Source organism: Lithobates pipiens, unplaced genomic scaffold (genome assembly GCF_037356315.1).
Source record: "Lithobates pipiens isolate NorthernLeopardFrog02 unplaced genomic scaffold, aLitPip1_a1.2 Scaffold_3, whole genome shotgun sequence".
Classification (NCBI taxonomy): Eukaryota; Metazoa; Chordata; class Amphibia; order Anura; family Ranidae; genus Lithobates; species Lithobates pipiens.
In genome coordinates, this window is record NW_027507790.1 from 237,394,277 (window position 1) to 237,420,604 (window position 26,328).

The following is a 26,328-nucleotide window of genomic DNA, read 5'->3' on the forward strand; positions in this document are numbered from 1 at the left end:
TAAATATTCAGGTGGTTTTCTAAAGCAGCAGAAATCATCTATATTGATTGAAAGTTTTGCTTTTGGCTACATTAAAGTGAATCTGGGAGGTTAGAAATGTGAGCAGCCATTGGAGACAATGATAAAAAAGGCAATTATTTGTAATATCCAGGTAAGGGTTGATCATTGGCATGACCATGTGCAGTGAGGTCTGCAGATGTCCTGGTAAACATAGCGAACAATTGCACCTTTGTTTAATTACATTGACAGAGAAGAACACAAATAGTTGATAGAAAATACAAGAATAGATCTCAAAAGGAGCCACAATAAGAGCCTCAATGAGATGTGTGCCCATTTTTTGGCAAAGTCCCAGAGAGCTTGGATCTCTGCTTTAATGAATGGGTGGCAAGCTTCATCCCTTCAACTGCAAGAATAAAGTAAAGCATAACAAGTGATTATGAGTCACGGCTAAAGGTGATTTTGTCTTTTCTTTTTTTCCAAAACAATTTTTATTGAGATTTTGTCTTTTCTAAGTCCAACAATAGGGTCTCTTTAAAATAAAAATAACATTGATACTGTATATTCCATAAATCAGTCTTCTGTACTTGATAGCTGAAGTTTGAATATTCCACATAAAGTCTTCAGTGCTTGGTCTCCTGGAAACCTTGGGGGCTTGGTATGAGTCTTTATCAAAGTACGATCCCTGCAGGTTTAGCATTTCAGGTTATTTATGTCCACACTTTACTTCAGGTCCACGTAGTCAGAGTTGAGTCATTGAGTCATGGTGTTCTTTGTTAAATTGAGAAAATAATCAGTGCTAAGTACAGAGCAATCTTTGAAATGGCCTTTCAAGCAGTATTGTAAGAGCCAGACCAATGGCGATCGTCAATAAGGAGTGTCCAATGAACAAGTAGAACTGGTGGAAGAAAAAAAAAAACAGTTGGCTACTTCTGAGGAAAGTGAAAGCAATGAGTGTTATTAGTTGGGTAACATAATTAGAGATCCTATGGCAACTTAAAGCAACATGAAAGTTTCATTTTTTGTTTTATTAAAATAACAAACATGGTATACTTACCTGCTCTGTGCAAAGGTTATGCACAATGCAGCTCTGACCCTCTTCTTCTGGGGTCCCCCTCTGGCGCTCCTCCTCTTCAGTAAGTGCCGCCATGGAAAGCCGCTTTCCATGGGGGCACCCTGCGTGCTTGCTCCCGAGCTGCCCTGTCTATTGACAGAACGGGTGGCTCGACCCCACCCCCGCTCGCTCGGCACAGAATTTGATTGACAGCAGCTGGAGCAAATGGCTATCAATTTGCCCAGGGAGGCGAGAGACAACAGCGAGAGCCACTGCTCTTGTGCTCATCGCTGGATCGGATTGGGCTCAGGTAAATATAAGGTGGGCTGGGGGAGGAGTGATTTTGCATCACAAAAGGTTTTACAGCTTAAAGCAGAGTTCCAGCCAGTAAAAGAAAAAATTAAAAGTCAGCATATACAAATACTGTAGCTGCTGACGTTTAATATAAGGACACTTATCTGTCCAGGTATTCCGCAATGTTGGCACCCCTAGCCGATTCGCCTATCACTGTGGGTGCAGGCGCTGGCACCTTCACTAAGTGAAACAGGAAGTGAAGCCTTGCAGCATCACAGCCTGTTTCCTACTGCACATGCTGTATGAGTCACGCTGATGAATGGTCCCGCTGTCTTCTGTGACCTCTGTGTGTCTCCCAGAAAGCAACAGGGGAAGGAAGAGGGGCCGTAAATTTTGTAGATCGCCACGATTATGCGGCAATCTTACCCGGAAGTGGGAGCAGGTACCTGTTTTTGACAGGTATTCTAAGTTGTCTAAGTTGTCCGAAAAAAATTATAGAATTTTGGGGGTTCTAAGTCATTTTCTAGCAAAAAACCCCCCCAAAAAACAGATTTTAACTTGTAAAAGTTTGACAAATAGGCCTGGTTCTTAAGTAGTTAAAACTGCACGTGCCTGTGAAATCGAAAATGTACTATAATACTCAAAATTATCCATAGGCGATGCTGATTGTGTTTGATTAACTGTTACCCTGGGTACAGAAACGGGGGGGGGGGCAGCTTTGAATCCAGAAGTAATATAATACATGTCAATAACAAGTTCATTAGCCATGGGGGGTTAGGGGACGGGTGTTTCTTGAACTCCTCCTTTTCTCACTGTTACAACTGCCCTACCACGGACTCTTCAGAGTCATGTAAAGTGATCAAGTGGGTCTAGAGCTGGCATCACTAAATGATGGACTGTGGTGGCAGAGAGCACTGCTGTAGGGGGGCAGTGCTGCTGAGGGGGTAATGTTAAGGGGGGAATGATGTGAAGGGGTAGAGGACATTACTTTGGGGGGTGATGTGAGAGGGGCAGAGAACACTGTTGTGGGGGGGGGAGGTGATGTGAGAGGGGCAGAGGACACTGTTGTGGGGGGGAAGGTGATGTGAGAGGGGCAGAGAACACTGTTGTGGGGGGGAAGGTGATGTGAGAGGGGCAGAGAACACTGTTGTGGGGGGGAAGGTGATGTGAGAGGGGCAGAGAACACTGTTGTGGGGGGGAAGGTGATGTGAGAGGGGCAGAGGACACTGCTGTGGGGGGAAGGTGATGTGAGAGGGGCAGAGGACACTGCTGTGGGGGTGATGTGAGAGGGGCAGAGGACACTGCTGTGGGGGGTGATGTGAGAGGGACACTGCTGTGGGGGGAAGGTGATGTGAGAGGGGCGGAGGACACTGCTGTGGGGGGAAGGTGATGTGAGAGGGGCAGAGGACACTGTTGTGGGGGGTGATGTGAGAGGGGCAGAGGACACTGCTGTGGGGGGTGATGTGAGAGGGGCAGAGAACACTCGGGTGACAGTGCTGTGGGGGACAATGCTGTGGTGGGGTGTTGTGAAGGGAGATACAGAACACTACAGAGGATACTATGTGAAGGACCTAAGTCATTGGACATACATGCGATTCAGACCTCTACTGGAAGAAAAATTTTACTGATCGGACCTCCATAAATTTGAATTCAATGCCCCTGCTCTAGAGGATCACTTTTACCTGAAAGCCCATTGTCGGGTCTCAGAAAAAAAACAAAAAACATATCAAGCAAATGGCTGCAGCAGCAGCCTTGAACTTGCTTTAACTCCTTTGTATACCAAAATGTGTATACATGTACCTTGGTAGACAAGTGGTTAAGGAAGTGGTGAAACAAAAATACTTGGGGGGAGGGTTTAACCAATCACTTTTCACATATTCATTCTTTGTGAACTTTTAAATTGGGGGCGTGGTGGGGTGTTCCGGTTGCCTACATATAGGGATGAGCCGAACACCCCCCGGTTCGGTTCGCACCAGAACTTGCGAACGGCCCCCGCGTTCGTTACGAACGTTAGAACCCCATTGAAGTCTATGGGACTCGAACGTTCAAAATGGAAAGTGCTAATTTTAACGGCTAATATGCAAGATACTGTCCTAAAAAGGGTTTGGGGACCTGCCTCCTGCCTCAGGGGACATGGGTCAATGCAAAAAAAAGTTTTAAAAACGGCCGTTTTGGCGGGAGCACTGATTTTAATGACGATTAAAGTGAAAAAAAAAAGTGAAATATTCCTTTAAATATGGTGCCTGGGGGGTGTCTGTAGTATGCCTGTGAAGTGCCACGTGTTTCCCGTGTTTAGAACAGTCCCTGCACAAAATGACATTAAACGGAAATAACACCATTTAAAACTGCTTGCGGTTTTAATGTTATATCTGGTTCCTGCAATATGGTTGAAAATCATTGAGAAAAATGGCATGGGTAGCCCTCCCTGCCCATTACCAGCCTATTTGGGTCTTGTACGCATATTAAGGGGAACCCCGTACCCATATTAAAAAAAGGAAATGCGTGTGGCCCCCAGGCCCTATATACTCAGAACAGCAGTATACAGGTGGTGCAAACAAGACAGGGACTGTGTAGGTTTGTTGTGTTAAGTTGAATCTGTTTGTAATTTTCAACTGGTACATTTTTAAAGTGTAGCTCCAGTCAAAAAAACTATTTTTAAGCTTTTTGGAAAACATAGGGAAGGGTTATCACCCCTGTATAGTTTGTTTTGTCGTCCATCTTTTTTCATCTCACTTGCTGCTGTCTCCTTGCGTTTGCAAGTAGGAGATGTTTGTAAGTTGGATGTTTGAAAGTAGGGGCCTGCCCTATATTATAGCGGTATGTACTGGGTACAGAGCACGCAGACAGCACGCACTATCTCCTAACACTACTGACTGCAAGCTCTATTATTAACCACTTGACCACTGGGCACTTAAACACCCTTAATAACCAGACCAATTTTCAGCTTTTGGTGCTCTCACATTTTGAATGACAATTACTCAGTCATGCAACACTGGACCTATATGAAATGTTTGTCCTTTTTTTCACACAAATAGAGCTTTCTTTTGGTGGTATTTAATCACCTCTCAGTTTTTTATTTTTTGTGCTATAAAAGAAAAAAGACCGGAAATTCTGCGAAAAAATGAATTTTTCTTTGTTTCTGTTATAAAATTTAGCAGATTAGTAATTTTTTCTTCATAATTTTTTTTTTACTGGTTACATGTTTTGAGTTGCAGAGGAGGTCTAGGACTAGAATTATTGCTCTCGCTCTAACGTTCTCGGCGATACCTCACATGTGTGGTTTGAACACCGTTTTCATATGTGGGCGGGGCTTACGCATGCGTTCGCTTCTGCATGGGAGCACATGGGGACATGGGCGCTTTAATTTTTTTTATTTTTTTTTTAATTGTTCATTTTACTTTATTTATTTTAGTTTGAAATTTTTTTCCCCAAAAATATATTTTTGATCACTTTTATTCCTATTACAAGGAATGTAAACATCCCTTGTAATAGGAATATGGGGTGACAGGTCCTCTTTACAGTGAAATCTGGGGGTCAATATGACCCCACATCTCACCTCTAGGCTGGGAAGCCTGAAATAAAAAATAAAAAAAAGATTCTGGCTTTGATCGTACTGACGAGTTGGTAGAAGCACCGGAGGGCGGTGAGGGGTGGGGGGCGTCTATGGCTGGGTATTTCAGGGTATCACCGAGTATGGCTGGGTATCTCCGAGTATGGCTGGGTATGGCAATTTATTGCAGGGTATTGCAGAGTATTGGCGGGGTATTGGCGGGGTACTACAGAGTAATAGCAGGGTACTGCAGAGTATTGGGGAGTACTACAGAGTAATGGCAGGGTACTGCAGAGTAATGGCAGGGTACTGCAGAGTAATGGCAGGGTACTGCAGAGTAATGGGGGGTACTGCAGAGTAATGGCGGGGTACTGCAGAGTATGCACTGGTATTGCAGAGTATTGGCAGGGAATTGAGGGGTTAAATTCGGTGAGCAGCGATGTGGGCACTGCAGATGCAGCCCACATCGCTGCTGACACCGATCTCTTTCCCCTCCGCTGTACCGATCGGTACAGAGAGGGGAGGGAGGAACCGCCGTCATAACATGACGCCGGTTTGTTTACAAGTGATCACTCCGTCATTTGACGGAGCGATCACGTGGGAAACGGCTGCGACGAGCGGCCGTTTACCGTGATCCGTGATGCGCCGGGTCCTGTGGACCCGGCGGTCACGGATGCTCTCGAGTGCGCGCCCCAGGGGGCGCGTGAGAGCAGAATTCTGGGAGGCCGTTAATTAACGGCCTCTCAGAGTTAAACAACCGCCCTGAAGCCGTTAATCGGCAATGGGCGGTTGTTAAGTGGTTAAAGATAGATCACTAGCTAGCTATATAGGTGAGGTGAATATAGTGTAGTGGTGTATACTGCGGTCAGGGCACAGACAATAACCACTACACAACAGCAAGATAGGAAATCAGCCAAAAACGATCGGTGTGTACTGTGTTGAAGGTACACAGAACACCCACTGCTTCAGATGCCAACACACTACACGAGGCCGCCTCAAAGGCGGCCTTATATAGTGTGGGGCGTGCACTACACAGCCTGAGCTATGATTGGCCACAGGCAGGATGCCTGTGGCCAATCATGGCTCTCCTCGCTGCTGGCGCTGCGATTGGCCAAGCATGCGGGGTCACAGTGCATGCTTGGCCAATCATAAGCCAGCAATGCCCTGCGCCACTGCAGTGCATTGTGGTCCGCGCGCGCCACACGAATTTTGACGCGAACGGACCAAGAGTTCGGATTTCGTCGAACGGACGAACAGCCAATGTTCGAGTCGAACGTACGTTCGACTCGAACACGAAGCTCATCCCTACCTACATACCTTGTGCTAAAGGTGTCCTTCTTTCTCATCTTAGAAAGGTGGGAGTTAAAGAGGTTGTAAAGGTTTGTGTTTTTTCACCTTATTGCATCTTAAGCATTAAGGTGAAAAAACACCTGTCCGTGACTGGCCCCCAGCCCCCCGTTTTACTTAGCTGAACCCTCGAACTTGTCCCACGGGGACGCACTCTCTCTCTGCAGGGGGTTCTCGGCTCTTGATTGGATAGATTGATAGCAGTGCAGCCATTGTCTCCCGCTGCTGTCAATCAAATCCAATGACGTGGGCACCGGGGGTGGGGCCGAGTTATACATTCGGTGGCTATGGACCCGTATTTGCGCGTCTCCTAGGGGTTTACCCAATGTGGGGAGGCACTGCGAGAGCCGCCGAGGGACCCCACAAGACCAGGTTCAGAGTCACTCTGTGCAAAACGAGCTGCACAGTGGAGGTAAGTATGATATGTTTATTATTATAATTTTTTTTTAAACCCGAACCTTTAGTGTCACTTAAATGCATTTCTATTTAACTTGCCAGAGATAGACCACAGTAACCCTCACCATGTTGATGTCCTGGTAGTGGAAGAGCGTCTCCTGCAGTCCACAGTAGAAGATTATAATAATTGGATGTGCCAGGTAACATGCGTAACTGACCTTCGATATTCTGTTCCATATTTCACATGACAGCATTGTATTTAGGAGACCTGTGAAAAGGAAAGAAATACATTTAGGGACATTTAGAGACCTGTGAATGCTGCAAATAATTTAAAGTGGAATTCCTGCCTAACACTAACTATTCCTAAACATGACCCTTCCCCCTCCTGCGACCTACCCTGCCTACCCTATGTAAAAAAAGATCTGTATGCTGTGGTATTGCGGTGATTATACTCATGTGTAGGGATGAGCTTCGAGTTCGACTCGAACATTGCCTGTTCGCCTGTTCAGCGAACAGTGAACAATTTGGGCTGTTCGCTGCAAATTCAAAAAGCCGGAACACCCTGTACAAGTCTATGGGAGAAATCTAAAGTGCTAATTTTAAAGGCTAATATGCAGGTTACTGTCCTAAAAAGTGTTTGGGGACCTGGGTCCTGCCCCAGGGGACATGGATCAATGCAATTTTTTTTTTTTTTAAACTGCAGTTTTTTCAGGAGCAGTGATTTTAATAATGATTAAAGTGAAACAATAAAAGTGTAATATTCCTTTAAATTTCGTGCCTGGGGGTGTCTAAAGTATGCCTGTGAAGGGGCGCATGTTTCCCGTTCTTAGAACTGTCCCTGCACAAAGTGTCATTTCGCAAGGAAAAAAAGTATTTTAAAATCACTTTCCATTGTCGGCTCCCGTAATACAGAGAACACTCAATGAGTGTTCTCTGTATTAGCCGACAATTCATTCATTGATAAAAAAAAAAAAAAGCATGGGGGTTCCCCTAAAAATCCATACCAGACCCTTTATCCGAGCACGCAACCTGGCAGGCCGCAGGAAAAGAGGGGGGACGAGAGAGCGCCCCCCCTCCTGAACCGTACCAGGCAACATGCCCTCAACATTGGGAGGATGCTTTGGGGGTCTGTGACCCCTCAAATCACCATGTCCCCATGTTGATGTGGACAAGGGCCTCATCCCCACAACCCTGGCCGGTGGTTGTGGGGTCTGTGGGTGGGGGGCTTATCAAAATCTGGAAGCCCCCTTTAACAAGGGTACCTCCAGATCCCGGGCCCCTCCCCCTGTTTGAAATGGTAAGGGGGTACAAAAGTACCCCTACCATTTCACAAAGAAAGTGTAAAAAAATTGTTAAATAAGACAAACACACTTTTGAAAAATTCCTTTATTAAAAATAAAAAATAAAATCCACCGGTGCTAATCCACTCTTGCTATCCAGCGACGAATGATCATCTCTCCGGGTTCCAGCGATGGCTGATCTGATCCAGCGACGGGGGATCTCTCAGTCCAGCGCTGTCCATGTATGCATCTGTCTTCTGTCTCCACTGCGGAGACACTGCGGGGATCCCAGCACTGACGTTTCTTATATTAGGAGGGCGGGGCCACCCGTCACCTGACCCCCGCCCCCTCTGATGCTGGTGAGGGAAGCCATGGGGTTCCCCAGTGACGTATGGGTGACCTCGCCCCCCTCTGATGTAAAGTCTCTTGGCTTTTAGCTGGGGCTCCTCTGACAGCTTGGTGAGACCTCCTGCCTCTTGACCTCTGGCTGGGGCACCTCTGACTCCTGGGTGAGGCTTCCCATCTCTTGACTCCTGGCTGGGGCACCTCTGACCCCTGGGTGAGGCCTCCTGTTGATGGTTCTGACTCACCCAAGACGCTTTACAATCTTCAAGCTCCAGATCCCAATCTGGGACTACAAAATTTCTCTGCTCAAAAAAGATAGTCAGAGCTGTGGGATCATGTGACCAGACTGGCGCAAACTGAAAAATGTTTTTTTTTACAAAGGGTAGGCAGGATAGGTAGCAGGTGCTGGGAGGGGAGATTTTTTTGAATAGTTATTGTTAGGCAGGAATTCCACTTTAATAACTTCCTATCTAATAAGGTTGCATCACAAAACTCCAATTTGCAGAAAAGCTACAAGCTCCCCCCGCTGTGTAGAAGGCACTCGTGCAGATATTTTCATTAAACCGCCGTTATATCACCTCAGCCGGCTTTTCTGTTGGGCACGCTCAGAATCTGTTAATTTGTGCTGCCATTACACAGGAGCTAGTTAAAGTGTTGATGAGTTATATTTAGTGATTCCAGGCGGAGAAGAAGATTGCAGTGCTGAGACTTCAACACAGATATCTTTTGGCTCAGACAATTCTAGCACAGAAAAGGTAATTATGTCAACAATGGTTTATTTAATGTAAATCCGAACAATGAGTTTCTCTTATTTGCTCCCCATTGGTCTGTTAAATATACCATTAAGGACATTTTGTTATCTATGTTCCATAAGTGCAAAAATAAATCCCTGTAGATCAGCCTTTTTTAATATTTTTGCTCCAGAGGAACCCATGAAATAAACTTCAGGTCCAAATAAACCCCTGTAATTATTATTTGGACTAAAAAATGCCCCTTATATTGGTGGCTACATTACCACCCTTACAGACAAATAAAAAGATCATCAATGTCATGCCGCTGACTCTGCCGGGTACTATAGCATTGGCCTCAAAACTATGCTGGCATCATAATTTAGGTTTCAACACCCACAACTCAAGGAACTCCTACCAACCTCTGGAGGAACCCTAGGGTTCCACAGAATAGTGGTTGTGAATGGCAGCTGTAGATCCCTAAAGCTGGGCAATTCAAACTGGTCCTATGATGAAAACATATCTAAAGCACTGAAAACTGCATTACAAAATGATTAGCAGATCCAGAGATATATGCAATCTGTGACACTAGATGCAAGAATTGTGATAAATATATGAAGCAGCACTAAAATTTAACTCAATATTGTATAAACACAAAAATGAATCAATATAATGACATCAAACTTATTAGGTGAAAAAACTTGTGTAAAGAAATCACACCAAATATGTAAATAAGTGTCCATAAGAGCCCATTCACAAGAGCTAAAAAGAAAAAATATATGTGAAACAAGAAAGTCCAAAGGAAATAAATCATCCACGATTTATTTACTCTACCAGTGTCCCCACAATCACAATTCGTATTCCACCCCCAGGTGACACCAAGTATTAAAGCTTCTTACTGGATCCTGTGGACCATCATATAGTATAATATAATATCGATGTGCACTGGTTGGCAAGTGGTTAAGAGAAATAAAACTCTTTGTTTATTTTTACAAAAAGTGACTGGCGCCCAATCTTTACACCTTGCACCACACCCACTATGACTAGTAACCTGCGCCCTGAGGAGGAATGTCAGTCAGTTCTCTCTGGCTCTGGGGGTCACCATGGTCCTTGGAAGTTGGGGAGACCGCTACAAAAGTTTTTTCACCTAATAAGTTTGATGTTATGATATTGATTCATTTTTTGTGTTTCAACAATATTGAGTTTTTTAGCGCTGCTTCTAATATTTATCACTGTTCTTTTAATGTAACAAGCAGTTCCATTAGCTAATAAATAGGGCTGTGGAAATTAAAGATTAAATCCTCGATTAATCGATGAATTTTTTTTGATCGATCAAAATTCTTTTGATCGGTACTCGCCTCTCCGCCTGTTTCCAGGTCTTCAGGGAGTTCCGTTGGAGATCCGGTGACGTTACGGACATCGATGTCACTGGACTCCTCCCCCTTCCCCAAGTGCCTCCGTCTGCTAACGAAGGGAAGGGGGGAGGAATCCGGTGACGTTGAATTTCTGATTGAACGTAACACATATGGGGGAAGAGCTACGCATGACGTCACCCACTGCTGCCCTACGGAACTAACATGATTGACGGCTTAACATGCTGTGTTTTTATCATCTTTATGTGAGTAGTTTGTGTTTGAACACAAAAATTAAATCTTATACTTAAGCGGTGAGCACTTAGATCTTATTTTCTACCCATGTCCTGGCATCCTTGCTGAGATCTAAGGAGACGTGAGAGAAGTTTATGGTCTGTGTTAACCCTTTTGATACCCGCTTGCATGACCACCTGTTTGCACAGAGGTCCATGCCATAAGGTGATTAGTTAGACCGGAGGTGGAGGGATTGTCACGCTACTGCGGAAAAAAAAATTACTTATGTCAGTGCTACAGTTTGAATTTAAAACGTATTTGTGTGAACTGTGAAGTTAAGTCATGAATTGTGGAAACTAACTAGTGCCTGGTGATTGTATATAGTGTATACCCCATTTACCACTGACTAATGCAGAGTTGCAATGCAAGGAGATCAGCTAAAAGTAGTTGATCTGTATGTGTGTTATAATTAATCGAAATTAGTCGATTAAAAAAAAAATTGATCAATCGAACACAAAAATTTCAATCAGTAACAGCCCTATTAATAAGTATAAAAAGCAATCCTTCTGGCATCCCAACATGACAATGGGCCGCACCAACCTTCCTGGTAGATTTACTGTATATCATCAGCTGTTAAACTCATTACAATCTGTAATATGTGGGGCCAAGGATCACAAGCCAGCCACTTGTAAGAGAAAAAAAAAGTCTATTGTTTTTCCAGTTAATAATTCTGGCACAATGTAAAACAGTGTTGCCAACCTACCAGATTGAAATTTACTGACAAAAGACCCAAAATTTACTGGCATAGCCAAGTTTCTACTGTCAAAATTGGCGGTTACAGTTTTAAGTGTAACGTTCAGTATTTTTAGGCTGCAAACAAGTACAAGCTGCAATTAGCAATCTGATTTATGGTAGATATTAAGGCAAAAAATATATTTCTTATTTTATTTTCAATAATGTACAGTAAGTAACTGAGGGCAGGACTCAGGAGGGCAAGACATTAGAATGGGCGGCACACGCACAAAACTGACTCTAAAGCCTCATACACACGATAGGACTAGTGATGGACGAACTTCCGATGGGACGTTTTGCGAACGCGGACAACGAACCCGGCCGATAGTTTGCGAACTGGAACGTTCGCGGTGGGCCCCATTGACTTCAATGGGAGGCGAACTTCGCAAACCTACAGGTCAAATTTGCAGCCACAAAATAATTAATAGCTGTGCAAACATAGTCCCACCACATGGCCAATGACATAACACATTTATGAGGTGAATCTGGGATCGACAACTACAAGCATTCTTTTTTTATATGGGAAATTGTTGTGACAATTCAGGACTGTGGAGCGCATGAAGGCAATGGAGGAGAGGGAAGGTCAGGGACCAGGGTAGGCAAAGAAGAGGGTGCAGGAGATGATCACCAGCAGCGTGACATACAGCAATGACACCTGCACCGTGATAGAGTCATCTGACACCAGCACCGTGATAGAGAGCACTGGCATCAGCAGCGTGACATACAGCAATGACACCTGCACCGTGATAGAGTCATCTGACAACAGCACCGTGATAGAGAGCACTGACATCAGCAGCGTGACATAAAGCACTAACACCAGCACCGTGATATACAGCACTGACAGCAGCACCGTGGTAGAGAGCACTGACATCAGTAGCGTGACATAAAGCACTAACACCAGCACTGTGATATACAGCACTGACAGCAGCACCGTGATAGAGAGTACTGACATCAGCACCGTGATATACATCACTGACACCTGCACCGTAAGCAGCCCCAGGAGGAAGTCAGCATAGCACAGGGATGGTGGGAGCCCCTCATAAGGAGCATAGCACAGGGATGGTGGGAGCCCCTCATAATGAGCATAGCACAGGGATGGTGGGAGCCCCTCATAATGAGCATAGCACAGGGATGGTGGGAGCCCCTCATAATGAGCATAGCACAGGGATGGGAAGTCAGCACAGCACAGGGATGGTGGGAGCCCCTCATAATAAGCAGCCCCAGTAGAAATATGACCCACCCCTGTATACCACCCCTGCGGAAGGGCCTGCCTCTTCCTCTGCCTGTCATTTTTTAAATGACCCTGTGACAAAACTCTCAGTCCCTATACCGATGAAGGACTGCTGCAGTATAGGGCAGCAGTCAGCAGTAGTGCACCTCAACCCTATGTATTGTGGACCTATACCAGTCCTTATAGAATAGCAGACTGTACCTCACTCAACCCTATGTACTGTAGTACCCTATACCTTACCAGTCCTTATAAGGACCTTTGTGGAACAAGTAGGTTGTGTGTGACTGATTAGCAGACTGTACATCAGTCCTTATACCGATGAAGGACTGCTGCAGTATAGGGCAGCGGTCAGCAGTAGTGCACCTCAACCCAATGTATTGTGGACCTATACCAGTCCTTATAGAATGGCAGACTGTACCTCACTCAACCCTATGTACTGTAGAACCCTAGACAGACCAAGTTACCAGTCCTTATAAGGACCTTTTTGGAACAAGTAGGTTGTGACTGATTAGCAGACTGTACGTCAGTCCCTATAACGATGAAGGACTGCTGCAGTATAGAACCCTAGACAGACCAAGTTAACAAGTAGGTTGTGACTGATTAGCAGACTGTACATCAGTCCCTATACCAATGAAGGACTGCTGCAGTATAGGGCAGCGGTCAGCAGTAGTGCACCTCAACCCTATGTATTGTGGACCTATACCAGTCCTTATAGAATAGCAGACTGTACCTCACTCAATCCTATGTACTATAGCACCCTACACCAGGTTATTACCAGTCCTTATAAAGGACCTTTGTGGAACAAGTAGGTTGTGACTGATTAGCAGACTGTACGTCAGTCCCTATACCGATGAAGGACTGCTGCAGTATAGAACCCTAGACAGACCAAGTTAACAAGTAGGTTGTGACTGATTAGCAGACTGCACGTCAGTCCCTATACCGATGAAGGACTGCTGCAGTATAGGGCAGCGGTCAGCAGTAGTGCACCTCAACCCTATGTATCGTGGACCTATACCAGTCCTTATAGAATAGCAGACTGTACCTCACTCAACCCTATGTACTATAGCACCCTACACCAGGTTATTGCCAGTCCTTATAAAGGACCTTTGTGGAACAAGTAGGTTGTGACTGATTAACAGACTGTACGTCAGTCCCTATACCGATGAAGGACTGTTGAAGTATAGAACCCTAGACAGACCAAGTTAACAAGTAGGTTGTGACTGATTAGCAGACTGTACGTCAGTCCCTATACCGATGAAGGACTGCTGCAGTATAGGGCAGCGGTCAGCAGTAGTGCACCTCAACCCTATGTATTGTGGACCTATACCAGTCCTTATAGAATGGCAGACTGTACCTCACTCAACCCTATGTACTGTAGAACCCTAGACAGACCAAGTTACCAGTCCTTATAAGGACCTTTGTGGAACAAGTAGGTTGTGACTGATTAGCAGACTGTACGTCAGTCCCTATACCGATGAAGGACTGCTGCAGTATAGAACCCTAGACAGACCAAGTTAACAAGTAGGTTGTGACTGATTAGCAGACTGTACATCAGTCCCTATACCGATGAAGGACACCAGGTTATTACCAGTCCTTATAAAGGATCCTTTGGGGAACAAGTAGGTTGTGAATGATTAGCAGACTGCAGCAGAAGGGCAGCAGTCAAGTATAATATTCTTTCTATATTTGGAAGAAAGAATATTATACGTGTACAAGCCTATTACCATACCACTGATACCAGTCCTGAAAAGAACCTTTGTGGAACTAATAGTAACAGCTACTGATTAAACTGACCCTCACTGCCTCACACACTGCTTCCTGCCTGTCCCTATATAAACTGACAAAACAGAGGCTACTGGAACAATAACTGGAATAGCACTTTTGTGGACCTGATAGTAACAGCTAATGATGATGACTAAACTGACTGTCCCTACAGCAGACACACCGTCCTGTCCCTTTCTCTAAACTGACAAAAGACACTCAGGCTGCTGCAACAATCAGTAGCACAGCAAACCTATATACACCTAACACCTATACCAGTCCTGAAAATAACTTTTGTGTACCAAATAGCTAGCGATTTGGGTCACTGCAATCTCTCCCTGCTCCACACAGCAACCTCTCCCTATAGTGACAGAAGAAAGAATGTAAAATGGCCGCCGGATCGGGTGTATTTATAAGTTAGGGCAGGGCTCGAGTCCTGCGGGAACGCATGGGAACGGCGTTCCCGTACTATTCCCACAGCGGGAACGCCGTTCCCATTAGCTGCCTGAGGGCTGAGGCTATGCAGCGCGTAGTTCGCCGCCGCTCCTCAGCCGCCGAGTGACTGGTTGCTAGGCAGGGGCCGCTCCGCATCTAGCAACCGGTCACCTGACTTCGGCCGTGCACGTGGGCACGCACTGGCGCGAGTCAGTGGGCAGGCTGACACACGCTGCGCGCCTGCTTGGATCCGGAGTTCCGGACTGTCCTCCCCTCCTCCCCTCTACCCAGTGCCAGTCAGTCCTGGCCTCCTGGGGCCACACGCTGCACTTTTCCAGTTTACTTCTCCTTCTCTACCAGGTTAGTCACTAGTGTGTAAGTTGCACTCTGCAATACCCTGCCAATACTCATCAATACTCTGCAATACCCTGCCAATACTCATCAATACTCTGCAATACCCTGCCAATACTCATCAATACCCTGCCAATACTCATCAATACTCTGCAATACCCTGCCAATACTCATCAATACTCTGCAATACCCTATCAGTATCAATACTCTGCAATACTCTGCGAATACTCTGCAATACCCTATCAATACTCTGCAATACCCTGCCAATACTCTGCAATACCCTGCAATACCCTATCAGTATCAATACTCTGCAATACTCTGCGAATACTCTGCAATACCCTGCCAATACTCTGCAATACCCTGCCAATACTCTGCGATACCCTATCAATACTCTGCGATACCCTATCAATACTCTGCGATACCCTATCAATACTCTGCAATACCCTATCAATACTCTGCAATACCCTGCCAATACTCTGCAATACCCTATCAATACTCATCAATACTCTGCAATACCCTGCCAATACTCATCAATACTCTGCAATACCCTATCAGTATCAATACTCTGCAATACTCTGCGAATACTCTGCAATACCCTATCAATACTCTGCAATACCCTGCCAATACTCTGCGATACCCTATCAATACTCTGCGATACCCTGCCAATACTCATCAATACTCTGCAATACCCTATCAGTATCAATACTCTGCAATACTCTGCGAATACTCTGCAATACCCTATCAATACTCTGCAATACCCTATCAATACTCTGCAATACCCTGCCAATACTCTGCAATACCATATCAATACTCTGCAATACCCTATCAATACTCTGCAATACCCTATCAATACTCTGCGATACCCTGCCAATACTCTGCAATACCCTATCAGTATCAATACTCTGCAATACCCTGCCAATACTCTGCAATACCCTATCAATACTCTGCAATACTCTATCAATACTCTGCAATACCCTGCCAATACTCTGCAATACCCTATCAATACTCTGCGATACCCTATCAATACTCTGCGATACCCTGCAAATACTCTGCAATACCCTATCAGTATCAATACTCTGCAATACCCTGCCAATACTCTGCAATACCCTATCAATACTCTGCAATACCCTGCCAATACTCTGCAATACCCTGCCAATACTCTGCAATACCCTGTCAATACTCTGCAATACCCTGTCAATACTCTGCAATACCCTGCCAATACTCTGCACTACCCTATCAATACTCTGCAATACCCCACCAATGCTCTGCAATACATACCCTGCCAATACTCTGCAATACCCTGCCAATACTCTGCAATACATACCCTATCAATACTCTGCAATACCCTGCCAATACTCTGCAATACATACCCTATCAATACTCTGCAATACTCTGCAATAAATACCCTATCAATACTCTGCAATACCCTGCCAATACTCTGCAATACATACCCTGCCAATACTCTGCAATACCCTGCCAATACTCTGCAATACCCTGCCAATACTCTGCAATACCCTGCCAATACTCTGCAATACCCTATCAATACTCTGCAATACCCTATCAATACTCTACAATACATACCCTGCCAATACTCTGCAATACATACCCTGCCAATACTCTGCAATAAATACCCTATCAATACTCTGCAATACAATGCCAATACTCTGCAATACATACCCTGCCAATACTCTGCAATAAATACCCTATCAATACTCTGCAATACCCTGCCAATACTCTGCAATACATACCCTATCAATACTCTGCAATACTCTGCAATAAATACTCTGCACTACCCTGCCAATACTCTGCAATACATACCCTGCCAATACTCTGCAATGCCCTGCCAATAGTCTGCAATACCCTGCCAATACTCTGCAATACCCTATCAATACTCTGCAATACCCTATCAATACTCTACAATACATACCCTATCAATACTCTGCAATACATACCCTGCCAATACTCTGCAATACCCTGCCAATACTCTGCAATACATACCCTGCCAATACTCTGCAATACATACCCTGCCAATACTCTGCAATACATACCCTGCCAATACTCTGCAATAAATACCCTATCAATACTCTGCAATACCCTGCCAATACTCTGCAATACATACCCTGTCAATACTCTGCAATACCCTGCCAATACTCTGCAATACCCTGCCAATAGTCTGCAATACCCTGCCAATACTCTGCAATACCCTATCAATACTCTACAATACATACCCTATCAATACTCTGCAATACATACCCTGCCAATACTCTGCAATACCCTATCAATACTCTGCAATACCCTGCCAATACATACCCTGCCAATACTCTACAATTCTCTGCCAATACTCTACAATACATACCCTGCCAATACTCTGCAATAACCTATCAATACTCTGCAATACTGTGCCAATACTCTGCAATACCCTATCAATACTCTGCAATACCCTGCCAATACTCTGCAATACCCTGCCAATACTCTGTAATACCCTGCCAATAGTCTGCAATACCCTATCAATACTCTGCAATACCCTGCCTATACTCTGCAATACATACCCTGCCAATACTCTGCAATACCCTATCAATACTCTGCAATACCCTGCCAATACATACCCTGCCGATGCTCTGCAATACTCTGCCAATACTCTTCAATACATACCCTGCCAATACTCTGCAATACCCTGCCAATACTCTGCAATACTCTGCCAATACTCTTCAATACATACCCTGCCAATACTCTGCAATACCCTATCAATACTCTGCAATACCCTGCCAATACTCTTCAATACTCTGCCAATACTTATTCCTGTTTGTGGGATATTTTCTAATGGGCTGTGTAACAGAATTTGGAACAGGGTGTATTTGTGGTAGAAATTCCCTGCGAGGGAAAGATCATCACCCATTGTGTTGATTGTTTTGTTTGACACTTTATTTTGTTTTTGTAAACTGGCACTTTACAATAAATGTTGTACTGTATTTTCTGTGAAGTATATATGCATATGAGCATACCTTTTTTTTTTTTTTTTTGGGTGGGGGAATGGATCTTGGGTGGGAGTTCCCACACTTTTTTTCCCAGGACTTGACCCCTGAGTTAGGGGGAATGTCCAAGTGTCCATGTGCTGTAATGTCTCAATTGGCTGTCTTTTACCCCATGATGGATGTGTCATCATAGGTCAAAGTTCTTTTACACAGTAAAAACACGGAAGTCTGCCGGGCGAACGACGGCAATAGTCCGCCGATCGGGCGAATCGCGAACAGCCGAAATTCGCAGCGAAACGACCGCCGGGCGAACCGTTCGGCCATCACTAGATAGGACTTTGTACAAACTTTCCCTTGGATTTTTGTACTAAGGGCGTCGGCCCTGAACTTGTATTGCATACACATAGCAGGATTTTTTCAGCCAACTTTCACCAAATCATGTGGTTTTTCTGCTCTTTACCGCCACCTTTGGTCAACTTCTGTATTGTTGTCTGATATTTTGCATTGGTTCTGAGCATGCCTGTTTGTACTTTGTACAAAAGTCCTATGGTTTTCTGTACACGATCAGACTTTGCTCCATCTGACTTTTGTTGCCAGAAAGTTTGTCCGTTCGCACAGCCAACAAAAGTCAGATGAAAACCAAAAAAGTTTGTCCGATGGAGCATACACACGGTCGGATGTTGCTCCAAAACAGCCAATTTGCATGTTTGTTGTAAAAAAGTCTGATTGTGTGTATGGGCCTTCACAGTGACACTGACAGCAGTGTGCAACACCACAGATGATGATGACACCTCACCGACATGGCGCTTTCCCTCCTGAACCACAGTGACAGTCTCTCTCCACGCCAGGTGGTCCCTTCCACCTACTCCAGTCCAAACAGCACTGGCAGTCCTGCTCCCGGCTTGCCTTGCTCCCATCCCTCAGACATTCCTCTGACCCACGCACTGGGCTCCCTTGCACTATGACATAACATCTTCAGGCCGCCCCCTTCGGGCGCCACCCGAACACACTGTAGCAGGCACTTGGATGGTCTTAGCCAGCTCTGAAAAGGAACTGCACATGCGCAGTTCCGAGCTAAGCGTCACATCAATATTTTGTACTGGCAACCTTTTCCTGTCACTGGCAATTGCTGGCAGGAGAAAAGTGTCCATTTTTTACTGGCTGCCAGTAAAAATACTGACAGTTGGCAACACTGATGTACAACACCACAATAGCTCACCACCAGTATACAAGTCCTACACCAGGGTTTAGGGTTCCCATTTGCTTCAGAGTAACGCAAAGGCATCTGATACACAGAGCTAATTTCTTAGCAGCCCATACATGGAAACAATTTCTTTCCTGGAATCACAGGCTGTGAAAGGGGAATCCCTCCCGCCGACCCATTGTATTCTCTGGGCGGGGAAAGCCATCCCCGCCTGGAGAAGACGGTAATTATTGCTAGCGGCTATACGAGCCACTAGCGATAATCGCATGCAAAATCCAGCAGGCTGGTTGTGCCCAAGTCGATCGATCAACTTGGTATATTCACCCTGTCCATACATGGTTCGAATCTAGGCCAGTTCCTGCTGAACCAGCTATGTCTGGCCTTAGTTGCCAAGCTGTCCAAACTTTCTCACAGCTATGACCTGCCACAAACACCAACTCAGAGATAGGTGCCGACTCCTTCCTGCTCCTTTTTTAGGCCTCCCTGCAGGCGGGTTAACCCTTTCAGGACCAAAGACCTTGAAATTATTATTATTATTATTATTCAGGATTTATATAGCGCCAACAGTTTGCGCAGCACTTTACAATATGAGGGCAGACAGTACACTTACAATACAAATCAATACAGGAGGGATCAGAGGGCCCTGCTTGTCAGGGTTGGAGGATCTTGACCACCCAACATATTTATTTCAAATCACTTACATATTTATTTTATTATGTCACATCTCATGACAATTATCTCATTTCTTTACTATTTAACTAACACCTTTAAAAAAAAAATAGAATAATGATCTCATTGTCTTATGATCTTTGATAAACATGTCTAAGTTAATATAATTAGCAAGTGATACACATTCACTTGATAAATTAAAAAAGGGAATACGAAGCTGACAGAAAGCAATATACCAGCAGTTTATCATTTTTATTATATAGTAGGGCTGTTACTGATTAAAATTTTCGTGTTTGATTGATCGATTTTTTTTTAAATCAATTAATCGACTAATTTTCGATTAAAGCGGGAGTTTTTTTTAAAAGCCAGCAGCTACAAATACTGCAGCTGCTGACTTTTAAAATAGTGACACTTACCTGTCCAGCGCGCCCGCGATGTCGGCACCCGAAGCCGATCTGTAGATCGTTTCTCGGGTGCTGCCGCCGCCATCTTGGGTATGGGAATCAGGAAATGGAGCCTTTCGGCTTCATTTCCCGGTTCCCTACTGCGCATGCACGAGCCGCGCTGCGCAATAAGGACGGTCCCCGCTGCCTCTGGGATCTGTGTGTTTTCCCAGCAGGCAGCGGGGCACTTGCGGAAAGGGGCGGGCACTTGCGGAAAGGGGCGTAATCTATGCCCCTTTCCGCAGAGAGCTATCCCGGAAGTGGGTGCAGTTACCTGGATTATCCAGGTAACTGCACCCCCCTCCCCCCTGAAAGGTGCCAATTGTGGCGCCGGAGGGGGGGAGGATTCTGATGAGCGGAAGGTCCTTTTTAGGGTGGACCTCCGCTTTAATTATAACGAACATACAGATCCAACTACTTTTAGCTGATCTCCTTGCATAGCAACTCTGCATTAGCCAGTGGTAAATGTGGTATACACTATATACAATCACCCAACACTAGTTAGTTTCCACAATCCATGACTTAACTTCACAGTTCACATAAATACGTTTTAAATTCAAACTGTAGCACTGACGTAAGTCATTTTTTTTTAAACTTTAAGAAAAACGTAGAAAGTTAGTTTAACTTCAATTATAAAACTTATCTAGTATATTGACTGTCAGTCACTTTATAGTAGACAAGTAGGCATCACTTTAGCCAGTCACGCAGACATACCAGAGTGTTTACATTTTGTTTTGTTTTTTTACAACAATGTTAAAAACGGAGGTTATCAAATTTGCCTACGCTTAGCTCACTGAAGGATCTCAGTTAACCACATCCATATTTACCATCACTGTCCAGGCTGTCCGGTGACGTCACGGACATCGACGTCACCAGATTCCTCCCCCCTTCCCTTCGTTAGCAGACAGAGGCACTTGGGGAAGGGGGAGGAGTCCGGTGACGTTGATGTCCTTGACGTCACTGGACCTCCGTGGTAACTCCCTGAAGACCCGGAAGCCGGTGGAGAGGTGAGTACCGATCAAAAGAATTTTGATCGATCAAAAAAATGAATGATTAATCGAGGAATTAATCTTTAATTTTCCCAGCCCTATTATATAGAAAAGTTATTTTGATGAAGCCATTTTGTCTCTTATGCCACATACACACGACGGGACTTTCCGGCAGACTAGGTCCGATGGTCTTCCCAGCGGACTTTCGCAGAGTTCCGAAGGACTTTCCGAAAGGAACGGACTTAGCCACACACGAACGGACTAAGTCCGTTTGCAAGTCCGTTCATTTTGAAAGTGATGACGTAAGATGGGACTAAAAAAGGAAGTTCAATAGCCAGTAGCCAATTGCTTCCCTTGCGTTGTATTTGGTCCGTCAGACCAGCATACAGATGAACGGTTTTCCCGATAGGAAATTAGTCCGTCGGACAGATTTGAAACATGTTCTATTTCTAGGTCCGTCTGATTTATTTAATAAAATACGATCGGATTAGCCCACACACTATCGGATTGTTGAAAGGACTTATTCCATCAGACCTAGTCTGCCGGAAAGTCTGGTTGTGTGTACACGGCATGAGGCAAAGACCTTGGGCCCCTTTTCCTAAAAGGACACTTAGGAGGCAAGAAACCGTCTAGACCAAGTTCAGTTTTTAAAGGAAAAGTTGAGTGGTGAACATAACCTAAGTTGCTTACATCAATGGATCTATGGATGGTTTTGGCATGAGTAACCTCTGCTTATACGTTTTTATTCTTCATATACGCAGTCTTAATTGTCCAGGTTTGTGACAAGTCTATAAACACAATGTTCAACATAAATATAATGTATTTCTTGGTACCTCCATATCCTTCGTGACACAGAACAAGGATCATGGCAATAGCTGCTGCCCACAAAGTCCTATGGATGCCTTGGTAAAGGGCGGCCAGGATGGAGTAAGATGTAGGAGTATCATCCAGAATGAAAGCAAGACATATCACCAGAAGCATGACGAGCAATGCAGATATCCATCCGACAAACGCCTGAGCCTGTACAAAGACATAAATCCTTCTGATTACAGAATAAAAAAATATATATTAAAAAAAACAGATGGCTCGACGAATGTACTCAATGTACTCTTCAAGCTGAATACAGTAACAGTACTTGTCAGACTGCAAACTCCTGGTGAATCATTCATCATTCTCAGAACTGTCAAAAGAGTAAACAGACATTGTGGGGGTTATTTACTAAAGGCAAATCCACTTTGCACTACAAGTGCAAACTACAAAGGCAAAGTGCACTTGAAATTGCACTGAAAGTGCACTTGGAAGTAAAGTCGCTGTAGATCCGAGGGGGACATGCAAGGAAAATAAAAAGCATAATTTTAGCTTGCACATGATTGGATGATAAAATCAGCAGATCTTCTCCACATTTCAGATCTACCCCTTAGATTTACAGCGACTGCACTTCCAAGTGCACTTTCAGTGCAATTTCAAGTGCACTTTGCCTTTGTAATTTGCACTTGTAGTGCAAAGTGGCTTTTTGTAAATAACTCCATATGTGTCTTATCAGAGTACAAACCTGAGAACAAAGAGGGTTATTTACTAAAAGCAAATCTACTTTGCACTGAAAGTGCACTTGGAAGTAAAGTCGCTGTATATCTGAGGGGGACATGCAAGGAAAATAAAAAACATTTTAGCTTGCACATGATTGGATGATAAAATCTGCAGAGCTTCCACTCATTTCAGATTTACCCCTTAGATTTAAAGTGACTGCACTTCCAAGTGCACTTGTAGTGCAAAGTGGATTTGCCTTTTGTAAATAACCCCCAAAGTGTGATTGCCTAAAAATATAGCCCTATAGATTTTATTATCAGATATCATGTTCCAGGATAAAAGAACCAGCAGTGCAATATGTGACACTAGTGCTGTGTACACACGACCGGACTTTCCGGCAGAAAAGGTGAGACGGAATCATTTCATCAGATATTCCGATCGTGTGTGGGCTTCATCTGACTTTTTTCTTCAAAAAGTCTGTCGGACCTGGAAATAGAACATGTTTTAAATCTTTCCAACGGAATCAATTCCTATCGGGAAAACTGTTCATCTGTATGCTTGTCCGACGGACCAAATATGACGCAAGGGCAGCTATTGGCTACTGGCTATTGAACTTCCTTTTCTAGTCCCGTCGTACGTCACCGCGTTTGAGACAAACGGACTTTGGTGTGATCGTGTGTAGGCAAATCTGTTCAGTCAGAACTCTGTCGGAACTCCGTCTGAAAGACCGTCAGAGTTTATTCTGATGGAAAGTCCGGTCGTGTGTACGCGGCATTAGGGATGCACACCAAGGGCTCGTTTACACGTGCTTTGATTTTAATTCACAGTAAAGCGCCTACTGCTTCAACATACGTTTTTGATGCTTCGTTGATGCTTTTTTGAAGCTTGGCAAATGCCCTGCGTCTTGATATTCTGTTTGTTTTAAAGGGTCTCAGTAGAACCCCAGCACAGTAGTATCCCCAGGTCAATAATACCCCTGTTCAGCAGATCTGCAGCTCATTAGTACTCTTGCTCAGCAGATATCCAGCTCATTGGCACACTCATTCAGCAGATCCCTCACTCAGTAGTACCCCAGCTCTTCTGATCCTCCACTCAGAAGTAATAGCCAGCTCTGCCATTCCTCTGGTTTGTGGATTCTCTTCTCTCTCCAGTGCCCTGCTCACCCTATTGCTCCCATGCTGCACACCATATGTGACATCTGCTATTTTCCCCCACTCCTCTCCCCTGTCTGCTCCTGCTCCAGTCCACCAGCTTTGCTGATCCTCAGTCCCCTCTCTCCAGTCCCCACTCACCTTCCACTATAGCAATCCCATCTGTCTGCTAATTGCTCCGCTCTGGTCTGGACCAGGGATGAGCTTTATGTTTGAATCAAACTCATGTTCGACTCAAAGGGTGTAAACAAGGCCTAATGCCCCGTACATGCGATTTCTGCCAACAAAACGGTGGATTTTTGTTCGAAGGTTGTTGGCTCAAATTTGTCTTGCATACACACGGTCACACAAATGTTGGCCAACAATTACGAACGTGGGAACGTGGTGACATACAAGACGTACGATGAGCCGAGAAAAAGGAAGTTTAATAGCCAGTGTGGCTCCTTCTGCTTGATTCCAAGCATGCGTGAACTTTTGTACATCGGGCTTGTGTACACCCAATCGGAAATTCCGACAACAAAGTTTTGTTGGTGGAAAATATGAGAACTTGCTAGCAAACATTTGTTGGCGGAAAGTCCGACAGCAAATGTTCGATGGAGCATACACACGGTCGGACTTTCATCCAGCAAGCTCACATCCAACATTTGTTGTAGGAAAATCCGATCGTGTGTACGGGGCATTAGGGATTAGAGTAGGGCTTCTCAACCTTTTTTCAGCCAAGGCACCCTTTAAAATTCTGCACTCTAATGCATTCTGGAGGCACCTTATTTTAAAATGTAAAAAACTAAACAAATAGTTTTATGTATTGCAACAGCATCCATACACATAGGGCACCCAACATTTATCCGTTGAAAGCAAATACACTTTTGCACACAGGTAACTTGTATATACACATATATACAGTATCTCACAAAAGTGAGTACACCCCTCACATTTTTTTAAATATTTTATATCTTTTCATGTGACAACACTGAAGAAATTACACTTTGTTACAATGTAAAGTGGTGAGTGTACAGCTTGTATAACAGTGTAAATTTCCTGTCCCCTCAAAATAACTCAACACACAGCCATTAATGTCTATACTGTGGGGACCAAAATTGAGTACACCCCTAAGTGAAAATCTCCAAATTGGGCCCAATTAGCCATTTTCTCTCCCCGGTGCCATGTGACTCGTTAATGTTACAAGGTCTCAGGTGTGAATGGAGAGCAGATGTGTTAAATGTGGTGTTATCGCTCTCACTCTCTCATACTGGTCACGAGAAGTTCAACATGGCACCTCATGGCAAAGAACTCTCTGAGGATCTGAAAAAAAGAATTGTTGTTCTACATGAAGATGGCCTAGGTCAGTGATGGCGAACCTTGGCACTCCAGATGTTTTGGAACTACATTTCCCATGATGCTCATGCACTGAGCAGTGTAGCTGAGCATCATGGGAAATGTAGTTCCAAAACATCTGGGGTGCCAAGGTTCGCCATCACTGGCCTAGGTTATGACAAGATTGCCAAGACCCTGAAACTGAGCTGCAGCACGGTGGCCAAGACCATACAGCGGTTTAACAGGACAGGTTCCACTCAAAACAAGCCTCACCATAGTCGACCAAAGAGGTTGAGTGCACGTGCTCAGTCATGAGTCAAAATCTTAGACAAGCTGCAATTCGGAGCAGGTGGCAGGTAAGTGTGACCAAAAAAAACAGCAGAAGATCAGGAGCAGGCAACAGACAAAAACAGGATGCATAAACCACACAGCAATTCGAACTGCAGATTAGCCAGACAAATAGCAAGTAAACTCTATTGATCAGAAGTGAAGGGAATGCTCTGAAGTCTATTTAGGCACTCCTGATGAGATCAGGTGTGCCCAAACTGCAGTGCTACGAACATCCAGAAGGTGGCAGGCTGATTATCACAGTATGCAGGGAGTAAGTAGACATAGGATCCCACATACAGTATAGCTCTTATGAGAGGTATCCTTTAATATGTGATAGAGCTGTAGGAACACTGTCCTGTTTGAATGTTTGGAATTTTCTGTGCTGGAGTAATGTGAAAGGTCTGAAGTACAACAGATATAAAGAAAACAACAGTTATGGACAATACCTATTACATATACAGTGGAACCTTGGATTACAAGCATAATCCGTTCCAGGAGAATGCTTGTAATCCAAAGCATTCGCATATCAAAGCGAGTTTCCCCATAGAAGTCAATGGAAACAGATAATTTGTTCCGCATTGA

At 44.5% G+C, this 26,328-nt stretch overlaps 1 protein-coding gene across 1 annotated transcript in view; it reads right to left on the reverse strand.

The window, feature by feature from the left end:
• Window positions 1-216: 216 nt before the first annotated feature.
• The window catches only part of LOC143941032 (O-acyltransferase like protein-like), a 121,530-nt gene continuing 95,418 nt past the window's right edge, over window positions 217-26,328 (reverse strand). The window contains exons 13-15 of the mRNA XM_077462914.1: window positions 22,258-22,444; window positions 6,764-6,906; window positions 217-895 (exon numbers count right to left, since the gene is read on the reverse strand). Of these exons, the coding sequence (XP_077319040.1) occupies window positions 797-895; window positions 6,764-6,906; window positions 22,258-22,444 (429 nt within the window). The 3' untranslated portion in view covers window positions 217-796. The remainder of the gene's footprint in view (window positions 896-6,763; window positions 6,907-22,257; window positions 22,445-26,328) is intronic.